Genomic DNA, 23,649 nt, shown 5'->3' on the forward strand with positions numbered 1-23,649 from the left:
GTGCTGTGATTATGAGCGTGCACCACCATCACCTGGCTTTACTCTGCTTTAATAAGGTCTTCTGGCATAACCCTGGCGGCCTTGAATCCAGCCCCGTCTCAGCTTCCCGGGCACTGAGTCTTTCAGTTGTGCTTGACCGTACTTGGCCAACCGTGTGGGTTTGGGCTGCAAAGCACTGGGCACCTATGCCAAGGGCGGGGGTTTGATTTACTCAGCACTTGCTGGCTCTGCCAAGAAACGGTATCAGTGGGACAGAGAAGGAAGAAGGGGGGTGTTCTGTGTCAGTCTTTATTTGCCTTGTGTTTGCCATAGCACTTGGCAGAACTGGACAGAATTGTGGTGAATTAGCCTTTGTAGAAGAGGTGAGGTGATGAAGTGAGTGCCCAGCCCTCTGAGTAGGTCTTGGCTTCTAGAAATTCAAGTCATTTCTTCTCTCCTTTTAATTGCCATATATTATTTTAGAACAAAATACAAAATTTAGAAATTCTCAGGGAAGTTTAGCAAACAAACAGAGTAGAACAGCCCTGAAGTCTGATAATAAAGCTGTAACAAATGGTAGGACTGTCTGGGTGTGGGGGAAGATGGCTGATCTGTCTCCCTGCTGGTCAGACATTCCCCCTTTCTTCTATCTCCCTCTTCACAGTGGCGCTCTGGTCCACAGCAGCCTGAGCCTGTGGCAGTGATCGCATCAGGGGGAATCAGGAAGGAGCCATGGAGGGAGGTCCTTCACTGAGGGGGATTCTTCACAGCAGAGCAGATCCTATGGGGATACCGTGTATTCATTCTTTACTGCCAGGGGTGGAATTTTAAGCAGGTGCTGTTTGGGCAGGCGGCAGCTCTGCTCACGCTCTTTCCCAGGGAACTGCTGCGTGGATCCGGAGAGAGGAAAGACAGATGTTCAATCACCCCTCGCCCTGGGCTCTCCAGCCCATATCACTGCATGATTCAGTGAGAGCCGCTCAGGAGCCCTGTTGCCTCTTCGTGGCATGATGCTGTCCAGGCTCTTAGGAAGGAAAGGTCTGGAACTGGAAACTGTCTTTCAAAAATCCCCTGGTTTTTTGTTGTTGTTGTTGTTTTGGTTTGGTTTGTTAAGACAGGGTCTCCCTCTGTGCTCCTGGCTGGCCTAGAACTCACTCTGTAAGCAGGCTGGCCTCAAATGTGCTTCTCCTGCCTCAGCTTTCTCAGTGCAGCCATTAGGGGTGTGAGCTGTCACGCCCAACCCATTCTTTCTCTACATCTCCTGACTCACCTAGCCCGACGGCCTTAATATCTGCTTCTTTGTGGCTAACCTACCCCGACAACCATATCTTGAGCACATTTCCTGGTAAGACTGAAGTCTTAGGAGCCTGTTTACTGACCCAGGCCTCCTGAGCCTCATTCCCTCATCCTTGGCCTATCAAGTCTCACTGCTTTTCCTCTCCCCTGCATCTTGGCTCCAGCACTGAGCAGCCTCACAAAGGGGGCCTGAGAGTGCTTCATTGGTTGGGGACAGTGGTTAGTCCCCTGTCCTATACTCTGCCTGTACCTCTCCTTTGTTTGTGGACATCTTTCCTTCTGTCCTGTATCCTGCCTTGGCCACACTTTTTATCCTTCCTCATTCGTTTACTAAAACAGCACAGGGACTGTATTGAGATTTGTAGACTATAAAAGAATTTGCTTCTTGCACTTCCGTTGTGCTTATCTATTGGGCAGACATCCACTTTCATGAATTACAAGCTTGTGAGTCTGGACCCTCAATTTTCCTTAGAGAAATGCTGTAAGGGATCCTTTTGTTTCCTCTCCCCGGGAGGAATCTTGTGAGATGAGAATTGCCACATTGCCACCGCCCATCCTAAAGCTCCCTCCAGCCAAGGAACTCAAACCACCCAGCTGCCTTAGGCATTGCCTCCCAGCTCCCAAGGGCACAGCTCTGCTGCAGCTGTTGATCTTTGTCACCAATCTCATTGTTTTGGAACAATATGCCACAGAATTTCTGCAGCTGTCTACTTTTTCTCATGGGTTCTTAGCTTCCCTCAATCTTCTAGGAGGCTTGAGTATGCACAAGTTAGAGTCCAGCTTTCCAAGACAATGATTCCCTCCCACTCATGCTCTGGAGCTCACAGTCTCTAACTCCCTGTGACCTTTTCCTAAGCTATGGCCGCATCTGACATGACCGCAGACTCAGCACTGCCTCTGCTACCCAGAGGAAGATGGCAGGCCTTCGTGCCTCCAGCCCTACAAGCTCACTCACCTCTGTTAGATGGGGCGCCGGGCGTACTTTCTGCGATGCATCTCATCTACTCTTTCAAGGTACCAAGTACCCGGGAAGAGGTTGCTTGTGTCGCCAGGTGGAGAGAAGTTCACTGTGGGACAAGGAAAAAGAGATAGTACCCACAAAGCAGGCCATGGGTGTGCAGGGGAGGCCACAGTAATGAGAATGCCTACAGGGCCTGTGAATCACAGGTTCTGTGCCATACAGAAGTAGGGGTATATAAACGGAAGGAGAACCAGAGATGCTGCCATCTTGGGCCAGGTACTTGAGACCTGCCTGCCTGCTATCCAAGGAACTATGGAGAAGGCTCAGTTGGTCAAGTTCTCTCCTCACAAACCCTTCAGTCATATCCATAAAAATTGTGACCCTGCCCCATTACATTCCAGATGTCTGAAGAACCCCTAGCTCCAGGTACTGGCATGGGATCTGGGGTGAAGTGCTTTCTTCTCTCTTCCTTTCCTTTGTTCCTTTTCTTACCCTTGTGGTAGAATTGCTCTCTTTGGTTCATTATTTCTGTGAATTCCTCAGGGGACATGCGCCTCCGAGAGTCTAGACGTTTGGGCAGATCTGACACACTAGACACCAGCTTCTCCAGAGGGGAACCTGGGAGGCAGAAGCAAGGTTGTTAAGCCTTCCTGTGGTCGTTATCACTGATGCTCATAGGCAGGGTCTGTAGGTTGACCCCGCATGGCCCTTAGATGCCTCATCTTGATCACAGTCATCGTACAACAATCAACAGATACTTACTGGATAGCTCAGCTCCACCAACCTCTCTTTAGGCAGCTAAACCAAACTATTGCCTCTCGCCTTATCTAACTGGTTTCCTAGAATCTACCTTTGCGACAGCTGAGGAAGTGCTCACATGTACAACCTTGTGCAGGAGTTTCCTTTGCTGTTAGTCGCAGTTTAGCTCTGCCAAGACAGCTACCTCGGCCAACGTGAAGCACAAGGTGGCTTCTTTCACCGGGGGCACTTGTTCGGGAGGACCTGAGGCTCACCTGGAGAAGCATCCTTGGAGACTCGAAACGAAAAGAAACTGGCTGCTAAGCCTGAGCCGTAGGAAAAGGCACCAATCCTGGAGCCAGCCAGTTCCTGGGCAGAGTGGCTGCAGGAAAAAAACAAAACCAAACCAAACAGAAAAACATAGCCGCATCAGCACTGTATTCTGTATTTCAGATAAAGCCTCTCTGTGTTAGTTGAATCTCATCTCATCTGCCCACCTTATGCGACTAGAAATGTACTCCGTGTACTCTGCACAAAGAGGGACCTTTGGTAGAACCCAAAGATAGGTGGAATCCAGACACAGGACCAGAAGTAAGAAGTCTCGCCAAAAGGAGGGCAGACACAGTCCAAAACATGAAGGCAGAACTGTGAGGGCAGCTGCTTTCAGATGGAGCCAAGAAGAGATGACTAGTGTACTTGCCCTTGAGGTTCCCAAGTTTACCACAATGGTTCAGCTTGTGTGTGTATGTGTGTGTTTGTGTGTGTGTGAGAGAGAGAGATACCTATGTACCTACATATGGCTCGGGCTGGCCTTAAACTCTGCAGTCCTCAGCCACCAAAGTTCTGGGATTGCAGGCCTTTGCTGGGACACAAAGCTATGACTCAGCTTTCTGAGCATTCCCCATCAGTAATTTTGCTCAAGTTCACCTCAAAGTATCTTTTCTATACAATATGCAGTATTTCCTTATAGACACCATGGAAGAGGAAATTCAGTAAAAGTCATAGCATTTGAGAACTTTCTGAGCACTAATTTTTTTTTCAGACAATCATGAAAACTGGAAAACATTCCATAGTCAATTAGTCTCTGTCTTTGGACCAGCTGTTAATCTCTGTTTTGATCACAATCCATTACAAAAAGAAGCTTCTCTGATCAGGTGTGAGAGATACACTAATCTAGGAGAATAAGGACAGGTATTTAGAAGGCACTTTGATACTGTGCCTACTTAGCAAAGTGAGAGGTTCTCTTAGCAAAGTGAGAGGGCCTATGACCTACCCAGCCATATGTTCTTGGTAAGGTTTACAATACCAGGGCTTAGTTCCCTCTATGAAGCTGGCCTTAAGTCCTATTAGAAAGCTGTTGGTTACTCCAATAGCATCTGTGTCACTATTGCACCAGTAAGAATGCATCTATATCACACACTCCCACCCAAGGCCCAGGGAGCATCACAGAAGAGGGGGAAGAAAGACTGTAAGACCCAGAAATCAGGGCGGACTGCTGCAAAATAGTCTCTCCTGGACATGGCCTTTGCTCTCATGAGCTCTCAGCAGCTCTGGTTGCCTACATAAGGGCAAGCCAATCAAAATTTCTGCATGGGCAGAGAAAGGGCTTGTGATGCTTCACCATCAACAGAGAAGCTGCTGGCAGCAGCTGGCTGCAGAAGGAGGGGAGTCTTTCTTCAAGAGTGTGACTCACAGTAGGTTGTTCATGATCCAGTGGATGTCCCTATACCCATACATATGGGAAGCACTAGTTGGACTCAGGGGTTTATTTAAATTTAAAAAAAGAAATGCTAAATGGTAGTCTAGGAGGAGTTGCAGTGGGTGATGGAGGGTGGATTGATGTAAATAAATTACATGCTATAACCTAACAATAAAAACATGATAGAAAGCAGGCATTATGTAGATATTTTACAAATGAATACTAGGGAGTAGTATTTCTTTTTTTAATTTTTTTTTTAATGTACATTAATGTTTTGTCTGCATTCATGTCTGTGTGAGGATGTCAGATTGCCCTTGAACTGGAGTTCACAGACAGTTGTAAGCTGCCATGTGGGTGCTGGGAATTGAACTCGGGTCCTCTGGAAGGGCAGCCCAGTGCTCTTAACCACTGAACCATGTCCCCAGCCTGGGGAGTAATTTTTCAAGATACATGGTGTAGGCTTGAACCCTGTTATGGGATCCAAAGCTAGCCTCTAACATCCACCATGCCATGTTAAGTCTAGAGATTTTTATATACGCCACAGGTTCTGTTTTCTTACTACCCGGGTGGGCCTTGCACGTTCCCTGACGTCTTCACGCTGGAGAAGTTCAACACGGCTAGCAAATCTGTCTCCTACGACCTCTGAAGCGAGCTGAAATCTTTCTATCCACCCTCCTTCCTTCCCTTATTGTGAAAGTCTACCTCTCAACAAACCTAAAGTTTCAACCAGCAGAGGAGCCAAACGTGGCTGGCCTTTCCGCTCATACTCACTGGGCGAGCAGTGAAGCCAGGCACCCATAGAGGGATGACGTGTACATGTTCCCGTTGTTCGTGGAGAGGTAAAGGGAAGCCTTGGTTTTCTTGTTGAATGTGTCCAGGGAGGCCTTCAAAAGAGCCTTGTCTACATCCTTGTTGGTGTAGGTTTCTTCCAGCTTTAGACCCCTGTGAGGCAAAGCAAGACGTTCGCGTGGGAGATGCCAAGAGAAGAGGCCCGGGAACATAGCAGGCGATTGCTTCCGGAGTGCTTTTTTTATTACGTTATTTAAACATTTGAAGAGAGCATTTTAATAGTCCTGTTGTGGTTTGGATAGGTATGGTTCCCATAGACTCGTGTGTGTGAATGTTTGGCCCGTAGGGCGTGGCACTATGAGGAGACGTGGCCTTGTTGGTGGAAGTGTGTCACTGTGGGGGTGGGCTCTGAGGTCTCTTATATGCTCAGGTCACACTCTGTGGAACACACAGTCTCCTGCTGCTGCCTGCGGGTTAAGACGTAGAACTCTTGGCTCCTCCAGCACCATGTCTGCCATGCTTCCCGCCATGATGATAATGGACTAAACCTGTGAAATTGTAAGCCAGCCCCAATGAAATGTTTCCCTTTATAAGAGTTACCGTGGTCATGGTAATGACAGCAGTGGAGACCCTGCTAAGACACCTGTCATTTTGAGAGAGCATTTTACATACACTTTTATTGTGGCACCTATCTACACTTTCAGAGACCATTAAAAATCTGAAAATCAGATATTGCATGCTCTGCTTACCTTCCGTTCTTTCTGTTTACCTTCCTTTCCTCACCTAATACACAGACAGCCCCTATGCAGGCCTGGTCCATCCCATCCCTCTGTTGACAGAAGGGCTTGACATCTTTCTGTTGTATTGGAGGGCTGCCATCTGCCTCAGAGGAGGGGAGTCTCTACCCAAGGTGTGAGGGACCCTCCTCCTTGCATACCCTCCACAAGCCTAAAGTCTGATGAAATAAGACCCACCTAAAAGCCTCCAGCCCCTTGTACAAATCGTTCTGTTTGTCACTGCTGGACGACAGGAAGTCACTGAACATCAGCCGAGCCAGGGATTTCTGGACCATCTTGCAGAAGGGTGTATGGAAGATCATATATTGAACATCATCGAGGGTGAAAGGCTGGTTGTTTCCAGCTGGAAAAGAGAGCGTGAAGCTGAGGGGTGATATGAGCTACTGTGAGATCCACTCTCCCAGATTTAATGATGCCCAGGGCCTCAGCTTCCCAGAGAGATAGTTCCTATTTCCAGCACACACATGGAAGGCTGTCTCATTCATCCACATTCATTCCACAGGTATTACTAAGATGCCGTACAGGGAAGGAAAGGAAAACTCGTGGCCATGTGAGCGGAGACCCCCCCCCCCGGGCTTCCAGCCCCAGACCTTGCTTCCACTGGTTTTGGATTTTCTTGCGGTAGGTTGCGTAGCATCGATCCAAGGCCCGCATGTAGCACTGGATGGAGAGCTTCCCGTCCACCAGCGGATACTCTGAGGCCAAGTTTGGTTTGTAGAAGTCGTATGCATTCTCCATGTGGGTTCCCCTCAGGCCTGGAAAGGCACACAGAAGGCTCCAGAGACTGCTTTAGACAGGCTGCCTCAAGCAGAAAGGAAGAGAGATTTCTGGCTCTGTTTTGTCACCTATGCCTGAGACGGAGCCTTTCCAGCACCCTCGCATGGTCAAAAGGAGTCGAAGATTATTATTGGTTTTGGAGGAGTAAGATTAATATTTCTCTCTCCATACCTTTGTGAGCTTCTGGAAGCCTAGGCTAGAAGGCAGAATTCTCCACGCCTCACTTCATGTCCTGATTTCTTCTTTCACTGTTAGTTCCACATGATTCCCTAAGATTCCTGACCCGCACCTGCCACATCCGCTCCATGCACCATTCTCCTAGCGCATGAGGAAAGCACCAGTTCTGGCTTCTCTCTTACCCCTAAGCAGCTCCTCCCCAGGCTAGTGCCACCATCCCCCCAGCCCCGAGTAGCATGTAAAACAAACACTTTAGCATTGGGACAGATTGCCTGGTTGCGCTGCACACAGCCAGAGCTAGGACACGGCTGCACCTCACACAGTCAGATCTATGATGTGGCAGATATGGGCACAGCCTTTTGGTGATGTTTATCACAAACCTTGCTCCAGGATTAGTGGGGCCTTGGGCCCGATCAGCATTGCCACAGCCCCGGCACCACCTGTGGGCCGGGCATTACCATTTGGGTAGACCGCAATGTCCCCACAGACCACCAGGGCGTAACGACCTGCAGAGACAGACAAGACAGTTAGTCATGACATCACTGCCAAACCTAGAGTAGAGTGAAGGCCCGCTGCGTGCCGAGCACAGTTTTACATACTGGAAATAGACGGAACTATCAATACATAAAAATAAAATAAAATAAACTACACATAAACTCTGGTGAAAACCCATGGTCCATTTGTATCTGAAATATAAATCAAAAGCTCATTGTCCCCACAGTCTAGCTATGGAATGCCCGCTCCCTCAGAACCACACATACAAATTACATTTAATTTTCATGAATTTTTTTTCAATATGTGTATGTTTGCATGCACACAAGAGAGTGCAACACATGTGGAAGCAGAGAGCACCTTGTGGGAGTCAGGTCTCCCCCACAGGGGCTCTGGTGATGGAACTGAGGTCAGGCATGGTGGCAAGTGTTTTTCCTGCATGCATGTATCTGTACCACGTGTGTGCCTGGTATATATGCACACAAATGTGCATGAAGGCAATAATAACATGCAGTAAGGAGAACAAGAAAGGCAAAGGTTAAGGGAAGAGGAAGAATTGAATGCAGATTATGGCATCAGTTATAAAGCTAATTTTGTTAAACCTGTGGGGGGGCACGAGTGCATGTGTGTACATATGTTTGCATGTGTGTGTGGGTGCACAGTGTATATGCTGCTTGCATGTGGAGGCTTGAGACGGATGCTAGCATCCCCCTGGATTGCTGTCTATTCAGGCAAGGGCTCTCACTGAACCTGAAGCTCGCCATCTTGGTTAAGTTAGCTGATCAGCTTCCCTCAAGGACCCCCTACCTCTGCTTTCCCAGCTTTGGGATTATAGGTGGGTCTCCATGCCCACCCAGCTTTGGCTTGGGATGTGGGGCCCAAACTCTGGTCCTCATGCTTGCACTGCATGTTAAACCATTGAGTTGTTTCTGCAGACCTAGTCCCTTTACTTAAAGGAAAGAATGTTGGGCAATATATTTCCCAAGATCCATGGCCAACATTAGAACCTTAAAATTAATTTTGTAATTAGTATTCACTATGGATTTTAAGGCTTTCTGGCCTAGTTTCAGACTCAGGAAATAGAGACAACCAAGGTCCCGAGATAAACAAGAACTCAGAGGGAGACTAATGTGGCAGTTTGAATGAGAATGGCCCCCATAGGCTCATGCATTTGAATGCTTAGTCACTGGGGAGTGGCACTATTTAGAAGGATCAGGAGGAGTGGCCTTGTTGGAGGAAGTTTGTCACTGGGGTTGGGCCTTGAGGTTTCAAAAGCCCAAGCCAGGCCCTATGTCTCTCTCTTCCTGCTGCCTGCTTCCTGTATCTGCGTGTAGAACTCTCAGCTACTCCTCCAGCACCCTGACTGCCTGCATGCTGCCGTGGTCTTAAGGATCCAACTGGATTGAACCTCTGAAACTGTAAGCCAGCCCCAAAATAAATGCTTTATAAGAGTAGCTGTGGTCATGGTGTCTCTTCACAGCAGTAGAAAACTGACTAAGACAGTGACATTCCTGAGTTAGATTAGTTATCCAACCCTCACATTCTTTCTTTTGGACTCTTCCTTGCCCTCCTGACAGGAGTTATCCCACCATTGTATCCCCAGGGAAGGATGTAAGGAAGATACAAAGCAATGCTAATATGTTAAGCGAAAGTCAACATCCAGGAGCAGGTTCTGGAGAAGATAATAGGTTCATGGTCCACCCTGTGCTTCCCTCAGCCCATTTTGGCCAGTGTCCACCCCTGCTATAGAAACATACATCATTGTCTCAGAGACTTAGGAGGTGATTAAGAGAACTAAGCACAGAGAGGTGTGCTGGACTCACTCACTGTGTCAATGTGATATTTAGTCTTAATTGTGCCACCTGGATGAAATTTGTCATCAACATGAAAACAAACCACTGGGCTATCATGAGGGATTTTGTCATTTAGGTTAATTGAAGTACAAGAAGCACTCCAAAAGTGAGTGACATCATCCCATAGGCTGAGGTCCTCAACTGAACAAAAAGGAGAAAGAGGGCCAAAACAAAAGCATTCATCTCTCTCTCCTTCCTGACTGGGGATGCCCTGTGACCAGCTTTTTCCAACTCCTGCAACCATAACTTCCTCATCATGATGGACTGTGTACCCACAAACTGTGAGCCAAATCGAACTCTTTCTTTCTTCTTTCCTTCCTTAAGTTTCTTTTGTCAGGGGTTTGTCAGAGCTGCAAGACAAGGAACTGAAGAAGTAAGACCAAATATTTCAAATATTTCAATATTTCTCATCTATAATCAGGTGCAGAATTCTCACCACAGGATATTGCACAGAATAAATGAATGGCTACATGAACATGTTACCTCACCAGCTACATGAATCTGTACTTATCTTCATGGCTATTGTCACTGTTTTTGTTCGGTGACAGTAGCATCTGTATGGATAAATTGCCTTTCCCCTCCCGGTATGAAGCCCACTGAAGAGCTGAGAGGCAAAACACAGAATTCAGTCTCCAAGAACCATACTTCTGCAATGCCCTGGAAACACATACCATCCCAGTAGCTGGACTCCATCCAGTTGGCAGCATTGAAGAGGGAGGCAGTGCCACCATAGCAGGCATTGGTGGTGTCTATGCCTTCAATGTCAGTGTTGCCTGAATCCTGGAAGAGTTCCATGAGCACTGTTTTGACAGCCTTGGACTTGTCAATGATGGTCTCGGTGCCCACTTCCAGGCGGCCCACAGCATCCCACGGCAGCTTTGTGCGCTCCATCAGCCTCTGCACCACTGTCAGGCACAGTGAGTTGATGTCCTCCTGGACCGAACAAAAGCCCATACGGGTCTGGCCCAAGCCCACTGTATACTTCCCTGCTTCTACGTTGTTAAACTTCTCCAGGTCAGTTTGGTCCACATATTGGGCTGGGAAGTAGACCTCCAGGGCCAGGATGCCCACATCTTTTGGCCAAGTATCTGTTTTGGCCAGAGGAGTAGGAGGGATTGTAGAAAACCTGTGATTAAAGTAACAGTTGTAAATCCATTAAATTTTTGGCAGTTGCTTAAAAAAACAATGTGGCAATCATTTCATTTATGTTTTAGTTTGTTTTAAATGTGTGTCATCAAGTGAGTGAAATTTTAGTAGCTCTATCTATTGAATTGACCCTTTTACTCATAAAGTCTACTTTCCTAGTAACACAAGTGTTGTGATCACTCTTTGTATGATAATACAAGTACTGTCCAGACTCTCAGAGGGTGATATTAGTGTTGATAGTCAATTTGCTAAAATCTGTAATCACCTAGGAGACTCCAGACACACCTGTGAGGGATCTTTGAGATTAGGTTAGCATGTAAGCAAGCCTATGAGGGATTTCCTTGATTGGTTTGAGATAGAGGAGTGGGGCAACTTTCCCTGGCTTGGTCCTGGGCTATGCAAAGAGGAAGAAGCTAGCTGAGCATAACAACTCATTGTCCTCAATCTCCTGACTGCTTCAAGTCCTGTCACTGTGACTTCCCCAGCATGGTGAACTGAACCCTAGAACTGTGAACCCAAATAAATGTTTCTTCCCTTAAATTGCTTTTGGTAGGGCACCTTGTCATAACAAAAGGAAAAGTAACTGATATAAAAGCCTTTATACCTTTTCTCTGCTTATCATTTTAACTTGTAAGAGTTTTTTTGTTTTGCTTTGTTTTGTCTAACTTTGTTTACCTGTGTGTCTTTTGTTGTTGGTTTGGATTTCAGATTGTGAGTCAGGATCTCTTATTTTACCCCAGGATAGCTTGGAATTCTGGATTTCCCTGACTCTACCTCCTGAGTATTGGGGTGGTGGCCTGAATGAGATTGGCCTCCATAGGCTCATGCATTTGAAAGCTTAATCATTAGGGAGTGGAACTACTTGAGGATTAGGTGGTGTGGCTTTGTTGGAGGAAGTCACTGGGGACTTCCTCACCAAGCTTCGGGCCCGCGCCAGTCCTACAGTCTCTCTTTTCCTGATGCCTGTGGATCCATGTATAGAACTCTCAGGTACTTCTTCAGCCCCATGTGTGTCTGCCTGTGTGCTGCCGTGTTCCCCACCACGATGATGGACTAAATCGCCAAAAGTGTCATCCAGCCCAAAGTAAATGCTTTGTTTTATAAGAGTTGCTGTGGTCATGGTTTCCCTTCACAGGACTAGAACACTAAGACAGCAGGTGTGTACCATCACAACTGGCAATATTTATCTTTTATAAGTTTCATATAATAAAGTCTTTGAAATTTTTTTAACAAGCCTGACAAGAGTAGCGTTTTTATTGGAGTATTTAGTCTGTTTGTATTTATTGTAATTACTGATATAGTTTTAAGGGAGTCTATCACCTATTTGTTTTTATTTGCTTATATGTTCCCTCACCCTTTATTTCCTCTTTCCAAAATTTTTTTCAATTAAGTAAATATTTGCTAGTTTTGTTTTAATATTTATTAGCCCTTACTCTTGTTCCCCCGTTGCTTTTTAGTGATGACTCTAGAAGTTACAATAGGAATAGTTTATCATAAACTAAATACATTGCTATTTATACTAAGAAGGTGATGTCAGGAAGATGGCTGATGAGCAGTGTCTAGAGTTCTTCCTTCTGTAACAGGGAAAACAACTCTTTCATCAGCATGCTTTCATGCTGCAGTAAAGCGGGATGTAGAAAAAATATTGAAGAACATGGGAATATATGACGACCTCAGAAAGAAGGCACTAGCATTTACCCTCCTCCCCTCCTCTTTCTCAAGATCAAGGATGAACCAAGAAGAGTTTTGCTCAGTAAGGAAAAGGTAACCAGTAGTCCTTTATCACACTATGCTCCTTGCTGGTGGAGGGTCTATAGCCTTTGCAGCTCCCAGGTCAGGTTTGGGTAACTTCGTGTTTACTGCACCACCAAATCACTCTAAAAAAGAGCCGAATCCACACTGTGCCCTTCCCACTCCACTCCTGCTTCACAGGGCCAGCTTGGGACTCTACCCACTTTAGAGTCTGTGAACAAACCAGGTAACTGCTCTATCAGATCAGCCAATCCACTTCTGTGAAATACACAGGTGCCTATGCTTACCTTCCCACACCGCTGGAAAGCATCTGGGAAGCTGATGTTGAACAATTTGGTTTGCAGGGGCCCATTTTCTATTGCTCAGGAAGCACATGGAAATCAGACAATAAGCAGTCACCTGCATGGCTCACCCACCATGGCTTCTCTCCCTAAGTATCTTAGTTCATAGACGCTATCCCTAAGACTCTAAGTGGGCCTGGACATCCTTCTGCAGCCTCTCAGAATTAGTTGCCATGCCATGTATCATCTGGAGAAAGCCTTTTACTGTAAAAGCCAGTCTATAAAATTGGGAGAGGGAAACTGACTCTCTGAAAATGCACAAATGTCAGTCACTACATACAAGAAAAACAAGGTAATATGACACCTCTAAAGCTACACTCTAGCATCAGACACATCTCACTAATGGAAAGGAAATCAGTGAATTGCCTGATTTTTAAGAAATGTTTAAAGTTATAAAACAATGCAAACAGACAATCCAATGAAATTAAGAACTAGTAGATGATGTGAATGAGACATTTAACAAGAAGATACAGAGCCTAAAAGACCTAAGCAAAATTCTTGAAGATAAAGAACGTAACAAATGCCAATGAAATACCAGTGAGCAGGCAGAAGAGAAAGTTTATGAGCATAAAGAGTTCATGCTTTTTAAAATAACCCAATGTAAAAAAAATAAAGAAAAATGAAAATGCATGAAGAAAGCCCATGAAGCTTATGCAAAGCATAACTGAGTTAAGATTTTGCACTTTGTTTTAGAAGAACAACTTAAGAAAGACATAGTAAACACAGTCAACAAAATAGCTGCCAAAGACTTTAAAAACCTTGGGAAAGATACAGATATTTATGTCTGAGAAGCTCAATAAACTCTAACAGATCCAGCTGAGAAAGACCCTCTTGACATATTAGAGCCTGTTAAAAGTACAAGAGAGGCCTTGTGAGATGGCTCAACAGTAGGGGTACTTGCTGTCAAACCTGAGTTCAATACCTAAAATCTACATAAGTGGAAAGAGAGAAACAAGTCCTGCACACTGTGCTCTGACCTCCACCCACACACAGACATAACCACATACACACGTGCACAACATAAATAATAAATAAATACAAGATAGAAAATTTAAAAACAACAAAAGAAATATATCAAGTTATACATAAGGAAATCTTTAGTATACCAATGGCAGGTCTCAATAGAAACCATACAGGACAGTAGAGAATAGGGTGATATATTCCAAATTCTGAAAGAAAAGTGTTACCAACAAAGAATATTATACCGAGCAAAGCTATCCTTCAGTGGTGACAAAGAAATAAAGTCCAAGATAAGAAAAAGCAGGGAATTCATCACTGACAAAATACTTTTAAAAAGATGCTTACAGGACTTCTACACTGAGGTGACAAAAGATAATTTCATTATGAAGACATCTGGAAATGTAGAACTTAATTAGCAGAGCAGACACACAAAGAGAAAAAAGAAAACTATCAGAATAGAAAAACCATTAAACCACAGCAATGAACAAAAAAAAAAAAAAAAAAAAGAAAAGAAAGAAACACAGGTCATACAAATGACCAGCAAAACATGTAATAGAAAAACACTCATATTCAAAAGCTATAGATTGCCTGAATGAACTAATCCCAAGTCCCGGTGATACGCTCTCTACAATAAACTTATTTCACCATTGAAAACACACATAAACCAACTGTGACAGGATGGAAAAAGACACAGAAGAAGAACCCCAACGCAAGCAGAAACACTTACACTTATGTCACATAAAACAGATAATAATTAAAGTCTGTAGAAAGGGATGAAGAAAGTCACCACCTAATGATAAATGGATCAATTCAACAAGAGGAAAAATTGTAAATATGTATACACTTAATGCAAGAAAATGAATTATGTAAAGCAAGACCACAGATATAACTGGAAAAACAGATTTTAATTCAGTAACAATCAGGGCCTATACCGCCACCGCTTTCATCAATAGACAGATCATTGAGACAGAAAGGCAACAAGGAAACAATACAGTTCATCATTACTATAAACCAAGCAAATTGAAGAGCGGTTAACAGTCCATTCCACCTAATAGCTGCTGTACAACAATCTTAATGCAAATGACACTGATACATACCAAAACCTATGAGCTACAACAAAACTGACCCTTAGAAGGGAGCTTAGGGCAACATACCTACGTCAAGTAAATAGATTGTGAATGATCAACTTCATGATGCAATGCAGGGAACTAGAAAAGTAAGAGAAGGAAAGAAATAACAAACAGCAGAGCAAAAAATAAAACAAAGTAGAGAATAAAACAACAGAAGGAACAATGAAACGGAGGTAAGCCTTGAAATGATAAATCAAACCCTTAGGTCTTTAGCTTAATTAATCAAGAAAATCCTGGAACGTTGGGTACAGGAGCAGCACTGATGCTCACCACCCAGAAGTCTAGCCAATCATGAAGCCCCAGGCTCAGTGAAAGATTCTGTTTTAAAAATAAGGCGGAGAACACAATCTGATAGTCCTGCTCTTTAATCACCTCCCCCTGAGGGGAGAGCAGTCTTACCAGGCCACAGAAGATGACAATGCAGCCACTCCAGATATGATCTGATAGACTAAGATCAGATGGAAGGAGAGGAGGACCTCCCCTATCAGTGGACTTGGGGAGGGGCATGCATGAAGAAGGGGGAGGAAGGGGAGGTCAGGAGGGGAGGAGGGAGGGGCTTATGGGGGGGATACAAAGTGAATAAAGTGTAAAAAATAATTAAAAAAATGAAAAAAAGATAAGGCAGAGAGAGGTTGAGGATGACCGCATGTGTTGACCTCTGGCCTCCTTAGGAGGTCCATTTATACACACACAAACACACCACACACACATACACTACTCCCATACACACATGTGAGCACTTAAACTCTGACACTCATACATTTCTAAAAAAAAGAAAAAAAAAGAAAAGAAAGAAAAAAATAATGCCTCCTTACCCAGTATGACCTACTATAGATTCAGCAGAATATCTATTGAGACGTCATTGACATTCTACACAAATGGAGGGAAAAACAATCTTGGAATCAGTGATGCTGAAGAGCCAAGACAAACTTTATAAAAAAAAAAAAAAAAGAATGAAGATGCCAGATCCATTAAGATACTTGACTTCAAAAGGTACAAACCTGGGCAGAGATGTGCGCCCAGGATCCAAATACTTGGGAGGCTCAGGCAGGAGGAAACCAGCCTAGGTCACCTAGCAAGTTCCAGATCAGCCTGTTCTACACAGCAGAGCCCTTCTCAAACAAAGCAGCAACGTACTACAAAACTATAATAACTCAAACCACATAGCTCCAAAATAAAAACCAGACATACGGATCAATAGAGAAGAATAAAGAACTCAGCAATAAGCTCAAATGTTCGCAGCCAGCTGATTTATTTATTTATTTATTTATTTATTTATTTATTTATTTATTTAAAAATGCATCAAGAGCACACGTCGAAGAAATGAACCTTCTCAGTGTGTGATTCTGAGAGAACCAGGTATCCACACACAGCAGAAACTGGACCCTGTCCTTCGCTCTACAAAAATCCACTCAAAATGCGTAAAAGACCTGAAGGCAGAACTTAGAATCATGACTCTACTAGAAGATTAATCTTGGCAAAGAGTCATCTTGTTTTGATTTGATTTGTTTGAGACATTGCACTGTGTAGCCTGGACTGGCATTCACTGTGTAGCTTAGGTCAACCTCAAATACATGATCCTCCACCTCAGTTTCCCTTCTTTGATATTTACGTACTTACTTCTACGTCTGTGTGAGAGAGTGATAGCATGTGTGTAATGGTCAAAGGATAACTGCGGGTGTCAGTCCTCTCCTGCCCAACATAAGTTCTGGGAATTGAACTCGGGTCAACAGACGTATCAGCAAGTGCCTTTACCCGCTGAATAATCTCAGTAGCCCTTCAAACACACTTTTTAAGACCCTCCCCATCCCCAAGCAAGGCAAATATGATTATTTAACACTGAAAATACTTCTGAACAACAAAGGGAGTGAGATGAAGATGAAGAGACAACCACTAGTGGGAGAAAACATTTGCAGTCTGTTCACTTGAAGGGAATGACTCTCAGGGTACTGAGAGTATCCTGAACTGAAACAACTTGACAATAAAAAACCCAAACGTTCCTGCTTTAAAACGTGCCAACACCCGAATGAGTGTACACATGGAAAACATGTACAAACACACTAAACATCACACATCAGCAAGGCAATGCAGGGCAGAGGCCTGAGGACAAGCTCACCACAGTTAGGTGGCTGCATAAGTAGGTACTGGACGCAGTGAGGCTGCAGAGAGAGGGAGCTGTGAGGGCTGGAGACACAGAAGGTTCACTGGGGAGAGCTGCCTGTGTTCCAGCTGCCAAGCCTGACGCCCTGTGCTGAGTCTCAGTAACCCAATGGTAGGGGACCCCTGAGAGTTGTCCTCTGACCTCCACACATACACCATGGTACACACACCAGCACACACATGCTCACATTCACACACAAGTTTTCAAAAGAAAAAAATCTTTCATACAAAGACAATGGGGATGTAAACTGGCCCAGCCACACGGAAACAGTACAGTTGTGCCACCAAAAAGCAGAGCAGAACCACCATATGATCCACGAGTCTCAATACTGGGTACATGCCCAAAGAAACTGAACTGAACAGGCATCGTGCATGTTCTGCAGGTAAGTGTGAATGTTGCACACTTATTGCAACATTATTTACAATCACCCTGAGAGAGAATCCTTTGTGCCGTCCACTGACAGGTGAATGTGCGCACAAACTGTGACCTATGTGCATGGTGGAGCATTATTTATCCATGAAGATTAAATTCTGTCATGGCAGCAACATGGATGAGATATATGTTAGGCACAGAAAGACAGAGATCGCATGTTCTTGCTCACAGGCGGTAGCTAAAAGATTGATCTCAAAAGAGTATACACTAGAACAGTGATACAAAAGCCATGAAAAGGAGTAAGGAAAAAAAGAGGCAGAGAGAGGATGGCTGGTGTGTGTACAGGGGTACAACTGCAGGGAGAACTAAATTTTTATTTTTGTTTGTTTGTTGTTTGTTTTTGCTTTGTTTTCTATGGCGCTAGGGATGAATGCAGGACAGTTGAGGCAGACACGCTGAACCACATCCACAGTCAGGAGAAGCGGCTTTCAATGCCCCATGACACAGCAGGATCTTTACAATCAACAACAATTGAGTATTTTAAGGTAGCTAGTAAGTAAGATTTTGAACGCTCCCAACACAAAGATATGGTTAAGGTGTGTGTGAGGATAAGTAAGCCAATTGCCCTGATCTGGTCATTGCATGGTGTATATGTCCTTTAACTGTTACACCATACCCTGCAAGTATAGATAGTTACTGTATGTCCATTAAAATACACCCTGCTACCTTCAGAAAGGTGCAAAGCCTTTTTGTAGGTGAGCTGTTCACTTCTCCATCCTCCTGAATAGTTACTGTCCTTATGCTTTATTTCTGCATGTGCTGTAAGCCCTTGGGATTATTTAGAAATCTCAACTCATCTTTACATTGTGCCCGTCCTTATCTGTCCCTCTCATTTCTTTTTGCTACACCAGAACAAACCAACCCTTTCCCCACTTGTTGCTGTATTTGTTTCATGTTAAGGCACAAGCTCACTGTGTAGCCCAGCTGGCCTTGAACTAACGATCTTCCTGCCTCAGCCTCCTGAATGCTGGGATTTCAAATGCACACCAGCATCTCGGGTCATTTTCCTACTTTTGAAGGGAGTTTTTCGATATCTTCCATTCCGTCTGCTTTCTTCTGATTGGGACTTTCCATATTTATCGGACACTCCCCGTGCAGAGCTGACTCACCGCAGAATAAGACAGACACCCTTTGTGTCCACAAAGTGGCAAGCATTTTATAGCTCCTTGTGCAGTGGGGCAGACTAACCTGAGGGAGCACAGAGGAGCGAAACTGCCATTCCAAACAGAGACCGGAGAAAACGGGCATCAGTGGGAAGAGGGAAGAGAGAATGTCTTTCTTTCCTTTGTCTCTCCACTTCCCTTCACTTCAGATTTCCAACTCCTCTGGTGAAAGCCGGCAGTTTTCCCTCCCAGCTTCAAGCCCCCCTCCTACCTGTGCCATAAGAAAGTGTCTGAAATGAGTGACTTCCTTTACCATAAACACTGGGGAAATGATGGCTCAGTAACTCCCCGGCATTACTTGTATTAGAAACACTCTGTCTACTTGTTGCCTTGGGCACCTGGCTTTCAAAGCTCTCTGTACCACGGAGGCTAAGGCTCATATTGAGTGCTTCTCCTGACTTGTCCCTCTGGAGCTCAGCAATTCTCCTGCCTGGAGAGTTGCTTTTAAGGGTCCCTGTGAGACAAAAGCACATCCTATGGTCATAGGCTACAGAAGCAGAGCCGTCTGTCCTCATCAGCCTATGACTAGAGAGGGTGGGAACTAACATTTATTTGGTGCCTTCCAAATACCTGGAGTTTGAACTTTCAAATATTTATGGGGAGAATCCCCAGGCCCAAGAGCTAATGGTTAGCTAGTGTTTGGAGCTGCCAGCTTGGAGGCTTTCCCACATGTTCATGTCTCTCTCTGCCTCCTCTGGGCTGCCTCCCTCTCTGTCTTCCCACCTAGAAAGACAAGATTCAGGGAGAAGTTCAGGGAATCAGTAACTCTCCTTATTGTCTTGTTAGAGACTTTCTGGATGTGGATTTCAGAGCCTTGAAGACAAACCCCGCACAAAGGCTTCCTTCCAGGAGCACCCAGGTACTTGGTTAAGGGTCCCCTTTTCATCCCAACCTTCCTCCAAGCGATGATCACTGCCTTTAATTTAAACCAGCTACTTTTTGCTGCCACGCTCAAGGCTCTATCCCATGCCCTTATTCCTTCACCCCATCCTGCCTGCTTCCCTGTGGGTTCATGGCTAACTATCCCATGCTGGGCGTCGTGCAGAGAAGGGTGCTGTTGTGTGGAGTTCCACAGAGAAGAGGGCAGGGCTCTCAGTGTCCTTGATGGGCATGAGGAAGATGAATGTGTACATAGCTCAACTACAAAGACTGGGGTGAGGCACATCTCCAAAGGGATACAGGCAAATTCACGAAGTGCAAGGAAAGCACATACTCTCTGGGCTTCATGGGAGAGGCTGAATTTGAGGTGTTTGTCTGTATCTTTTTAAGTAAGGTTGAGACACACCTTACTTTTAAGCAAGGATGCCACAGCACACGGGTGGCGGTCCGAAGACAAATTTCAGGACTGTGTCCTCACCTACCGTGTACATTCCGGAGATTGAATTGAAGTCCTCAGGTTTGGCAGCTAGCGCCTTAACCTGACGAACCAGCTTGCCAGACCCTGAGGTCAATATTGAGTGACAGCTCAAGATTTTCTGTCAGTGAAGGTTTGTGAGGGGGCAGTAGCCTTAGTGGGGGTACGTGGGAAAGCCAGGGAAGCAGGGAGGTTATAGGTGAGAAGCACTGAGCCCCAGGGAAGCAGATGATGGCCATTCTGGGGTGGACTTAGCTGCTGTGGGTTGCATTACAGAGGTAGACCTTTAGAGTAGTGTTTCTTACCCCATCTCACATATCAGATCTTTGCATTATGATCCTCAACAGTAACAAAATTACAGTTACAAGGTAGCAATAAAATAACTTTATGGTTGGGGGTCACCACAACACCAGGGACTGTATTAAAGGGTCCCGGCATTAGGAAGGTTGGGAACCACTGGCCTAGAGCAAAGGTGACCGGTAAATAACATTAGCAATTTAGGATCTGGGGTTAACCATGAGGGCATCAGAACGGAAATATGAATAAGGATTCCAGGGCACGAACCAAAGAAGTCACAGATTGTTGGTGAGAGTGGAGGCTTGCCTCTTGGGTAGTGGCCTACTGTTACTTAGGGAACCTTTGTGCCAGGTATGGTGGTACATACCCATAACCCCAGTGCTCTGGAGGCAGAGGCTACTGGATTTTTATGAGCTCAAGTCCAGCCTGTCTACACAGTGAGTTCTACGTCAGCCAAGATTATACAGAGAGGCCTTGTCTCAAAGGGGGGGGAGGGGAAGACAAGTAGGAAATGGTCACCCCTGTGCAGCCTTGAAACAAGTAAGCTATGCCCACCACCTCCTCACAAAGGCAGAAACAAGTTAGATTTTTAAGCTGGGATAGTCTATTAAAATGCAGTGGTTTTGCAATGGGTGGGAAAGTGGGGTGGCTCATGGAGAAAATAAAGAGGTTAAAGGACACTTCCCTTTCCCCTCCACACCTACACCCAGGCTTCCAGGAGAGAAGGCAAGGGAAGACACAACAGCAAAATGTTTTCCTAAATAGTCAGTATTCCTGGGTCTAAGTGGAAAAGCAGCCTTAGGACTCCGAGCTCAGTGGACAATGAGCAAAGGGGGAAATAACACACAGGCGGCTGGGAGCCTGAAGAAGCACAGATGTGATCCATCGGTTGTGGGAAGCCACAAGCTCTTGGACCAGACTGGAGGGTGTTTACGGAGAAAGGAGGCATGCGTGTTCTTCTTGCAGAAACACATGTATCTCCCACACCCTCCACATACAACACAGAGACACACACGCCATTTCTCTATTTCATCTCATGAAACTGAAGTGTGGAGAAACACAGCGTTTTCCTTTTGGCCCATGCTAGGCCTGCCGCAGTGCACTGAAGGGAGCCCCTGAACTAACACTGCAGGTGCAGGGTTCCAAGGTCCGCCTCCTCCCGCAGCTGGCTGAGGAAAGAAAGCCTCTCCCTACGCAGGGTGCATCAGAGACTTAGGCTTAGAGCGATGGTTCTCAACCTGTGGGGCACGACCCCTTGGGTCAATTTGTATCAACAAAAATATATCCTGCATGCCAAGCACATTACTGCTCATAATAGTAGCCAAATGACAGTTGTGACGCAGTATGCTGTGGTTGAGGGTCACCGTGGCATGTTATTAAAGGGTTGCTGCACTAGCAAGAGTGAGAACTAGGAGCTTAGACACTCCCAGCTCCACAGTTGGCAGGCCTGTCCAGAAGAGAGGCAATGGAGACCCTTTGAAACTAACTTGTTTGCTTATAACTGAGCACAAGCCTCACCAGCTTTTCTAATGAGTTCTCTGACAGGTCCTCTGCCTGCTCTTCCTGATGCCTGTGGTGCTTGTCTGAGGGTGACCCTATAGAGACCCTCAAAGCAGGTGACTCACCTCTGGTGGGTTGCTGAGAACAGGTGAGCAGGCGGGAGCGAAGTTTCCTGCATCACTCTCTTCACCTGCAGGACTCGCCTTGCTGGAGCCAAAAGCCGCTGCATCTCTAGGGTATCAACACAAAGCCAGCAGTCCACAGGCCCCGGGAGAGATGCCCAGTGGTTGTGGGTTGGGCTTTATAAGTCTCTAGGACTCCAGCCTCCGAGGAAGCCCCGCCTCAGCTTATCGAGGCCTCTGCCTGCTTCAGGAAAACTGGGCCAAAGGTCCCAGAACATGAGCAAGTCAAAGAAAAACATCATCTGTAACATGTACGTAGCTGCCCTGCTCCTGGCTGGCATCTAGCTGGCTGGCTCAGAGACTCAGCCTTATTTTTGCCCAGCCATGGAAGCTTGCATGCTCCTTCTAACACATCCAACAGTCACCCAAATGGTCTCCCCAGACCCCTGGCTCCCCTGCTGGGTGACTTAGCATCTGATTCCTAACCCTCTCTGTGCTGTCCCATGTTATTCTTATCATTTTCTAAGAAACAGCTTTCAAAACCAAAGAGTGACCTTTACTATTATTATTATTATTATTATTATTATTATTATTATTATTATTATTAGCCATGGTCTCCCTATGTAGCCCAGGCTGGCCTTCAACCAGGAACCAGTGTTCCTTCCTCAGCCTCTCCTCAGCACTGTGATTACGAATATAATCTTTTAATACCGGCCCTTCAAGCAGTTGAGAGTAAGTGTTGACGCACATGTGAGGGGCTGGCTTTGGACTGTGGGACTGGCTACTTTCTTCTTATCTTTATTGTCCATCATTACGCTTGCGCAGCTTTACCGGGCTCCCAACACGGATGCCGCTGGAGAGGTTCAGGATCCCTCAAAAGGAGACTGTCTTGAAGTTCAGGCTCTCCTAGGAAGGAGAGGTTTAGTGTGAGCAGGAGCTTGGAGACCGGGCGGAAGGAGTGATTTTCCTCAGCCGTCTAAGTCTACGAAGATCCCACCGACTTGAATACTATGTCTGTGTGTGCAGGAATATAGGTTCCCATGTGCGCGCACGGTTGCTCCCCTGTGCATTCCCCTGTGGCTGCCGTGGGCCAACGTCAATAACACCTTTTACTCCTCTCCACCTTAGCTTTGGAGATGGTGTGTCTCTCTCTCTGAACCGGGAGCATGCCTCTTGGGCTAGACTGGCGGGCCAAAGAGCCACTGGGATCTGCCTGTCTCTGCCCTTTCCACACCCCCACCCTCAAGAGCTGGGGTTACAGATGTGTGTTTTTACATGGGTGTGGGCTTCCAAACTCAGGTCCCCATGCTATCGCTCTACCTACTGAGCCACCTCCCCAGCTCCTCGGCCACTCCTCCTCCAGCCGTCTGACATTCTGGCTGAGTCTCTGCCTCATGCTTCTCTTGCAGCAAGTGTCTGTCTCTCACAGTGCATTCAGCCAGTAGCTGATGCAGTCCACCCCCTCTGTCTAGCGCAATTCTGCGAAAGAGTCACAAGAACCAGGCTAGCTCTTGGTTTATTGCCCAGAAGTCAGGAGCTCTACATATTCCCCAAACTCGAGGCTCCTATGTCCCCTATCACCTTTACATTCTTGTCTCCGCACTGTTAAATCCAGGGAGACTGCTGCTCAGGCCACGCCTGCCTGTAATGACACCTTTGTGGCAAGGCCCCTAGTAAGAGCCATGCCTCTCCAAGCCCTTCATAGACTCTCCCTGGGGTCTAGGTTCCAGGAG

General features: G+C 45.8%; 1 protein-coding gene across 2 annotated transcripts; it reads right to left on the minus strand.

Moving 5' to 3' along the window:
* Positions 1 to 416: 416 nt before the first annotated feature.
* Hmgcs2 (3-hydroxy-3-methylglutaryl-CoA synthase 2) lies at positions 417 to 22,078 on the minus strand. 2 transcript variants are annotated; one of them, XM_021632351.2, is made up of 10 exons: positions 21,920 to 22,078; positions 10,230 to 10,684; positions 7,594 to 7,719; positions 6,850 to 7,014; positions 6,437 to 6,602; positions 5,445 to 5,615; positions 3,250 to 3,356; positions 2,729 to 2,854; positions 2,231 to 2,342; positions 417 to 865 (listed from the first exon to the last, which is right to left on the minus strand). In XM_021632351.2, exons 1-9 carry the CDS (start codon positions 22,021 to 22,023, stop codon positions 2,236 to 2,238), a joined length of 1,527 nt encoding a protein of 508 aa, XP_021488026.1. In that variant the 5' UTR covers positions 22,024 to 22,078; the 3' UTR covers positions 417 to 865; positions 2,231 to 2,235. The 2 variants fall into 2 exon arrangements, with proteins under 2 accessions (XP_021488026.1, XP_060248996.1); XM_060393013.1 differs by having other exon boundaries at positions 417 to 875.
* Positions 22,079 to 23,649: the final 1,571 nt, after the last annotated feature.

Source organism: Meriones unguiculatus, chromosome 10 (genome assembly GCF_030254825.1).
Source record: "Meriones unguiculatus strain TT.TT164.6M chromosome 10, Bangor_MerUng_6.1, whole genome shotgun sequence".
Classification (NCBI taxonomy): Eukaryota; Metazoa; Chordata; class Mammalia; order Rodentia; family Muridae; genus Meriones; species Meriones unguiculatus.

Excerpts from the sequence above, each read along its gene's own strand:
- Hmgcs2 (XM_021632351.2), bottom strand. The coding sequence starts at position 22,023 with ATGCAGCGGCTTTTGGCTCCAGCAAGGCGAGTCCTGCAGGTGAAGAGA. Across the intron at positions 7,015-7,593 it reads CCCACTAATCCTGGAGCAAG|GCCTGAGGGGAACCCACATG; the intron begins GTTTGTGATAAA and ends GTGCCTTTCCAG. Across the intron at positions 3,357-5,444 it reads CTGGCTTCACTGCTCGCCCA|CCACTCTGCCCAGGAACTGG; the intron begins GTGAGTATGAGC and ends TTTTTCCTGCAG.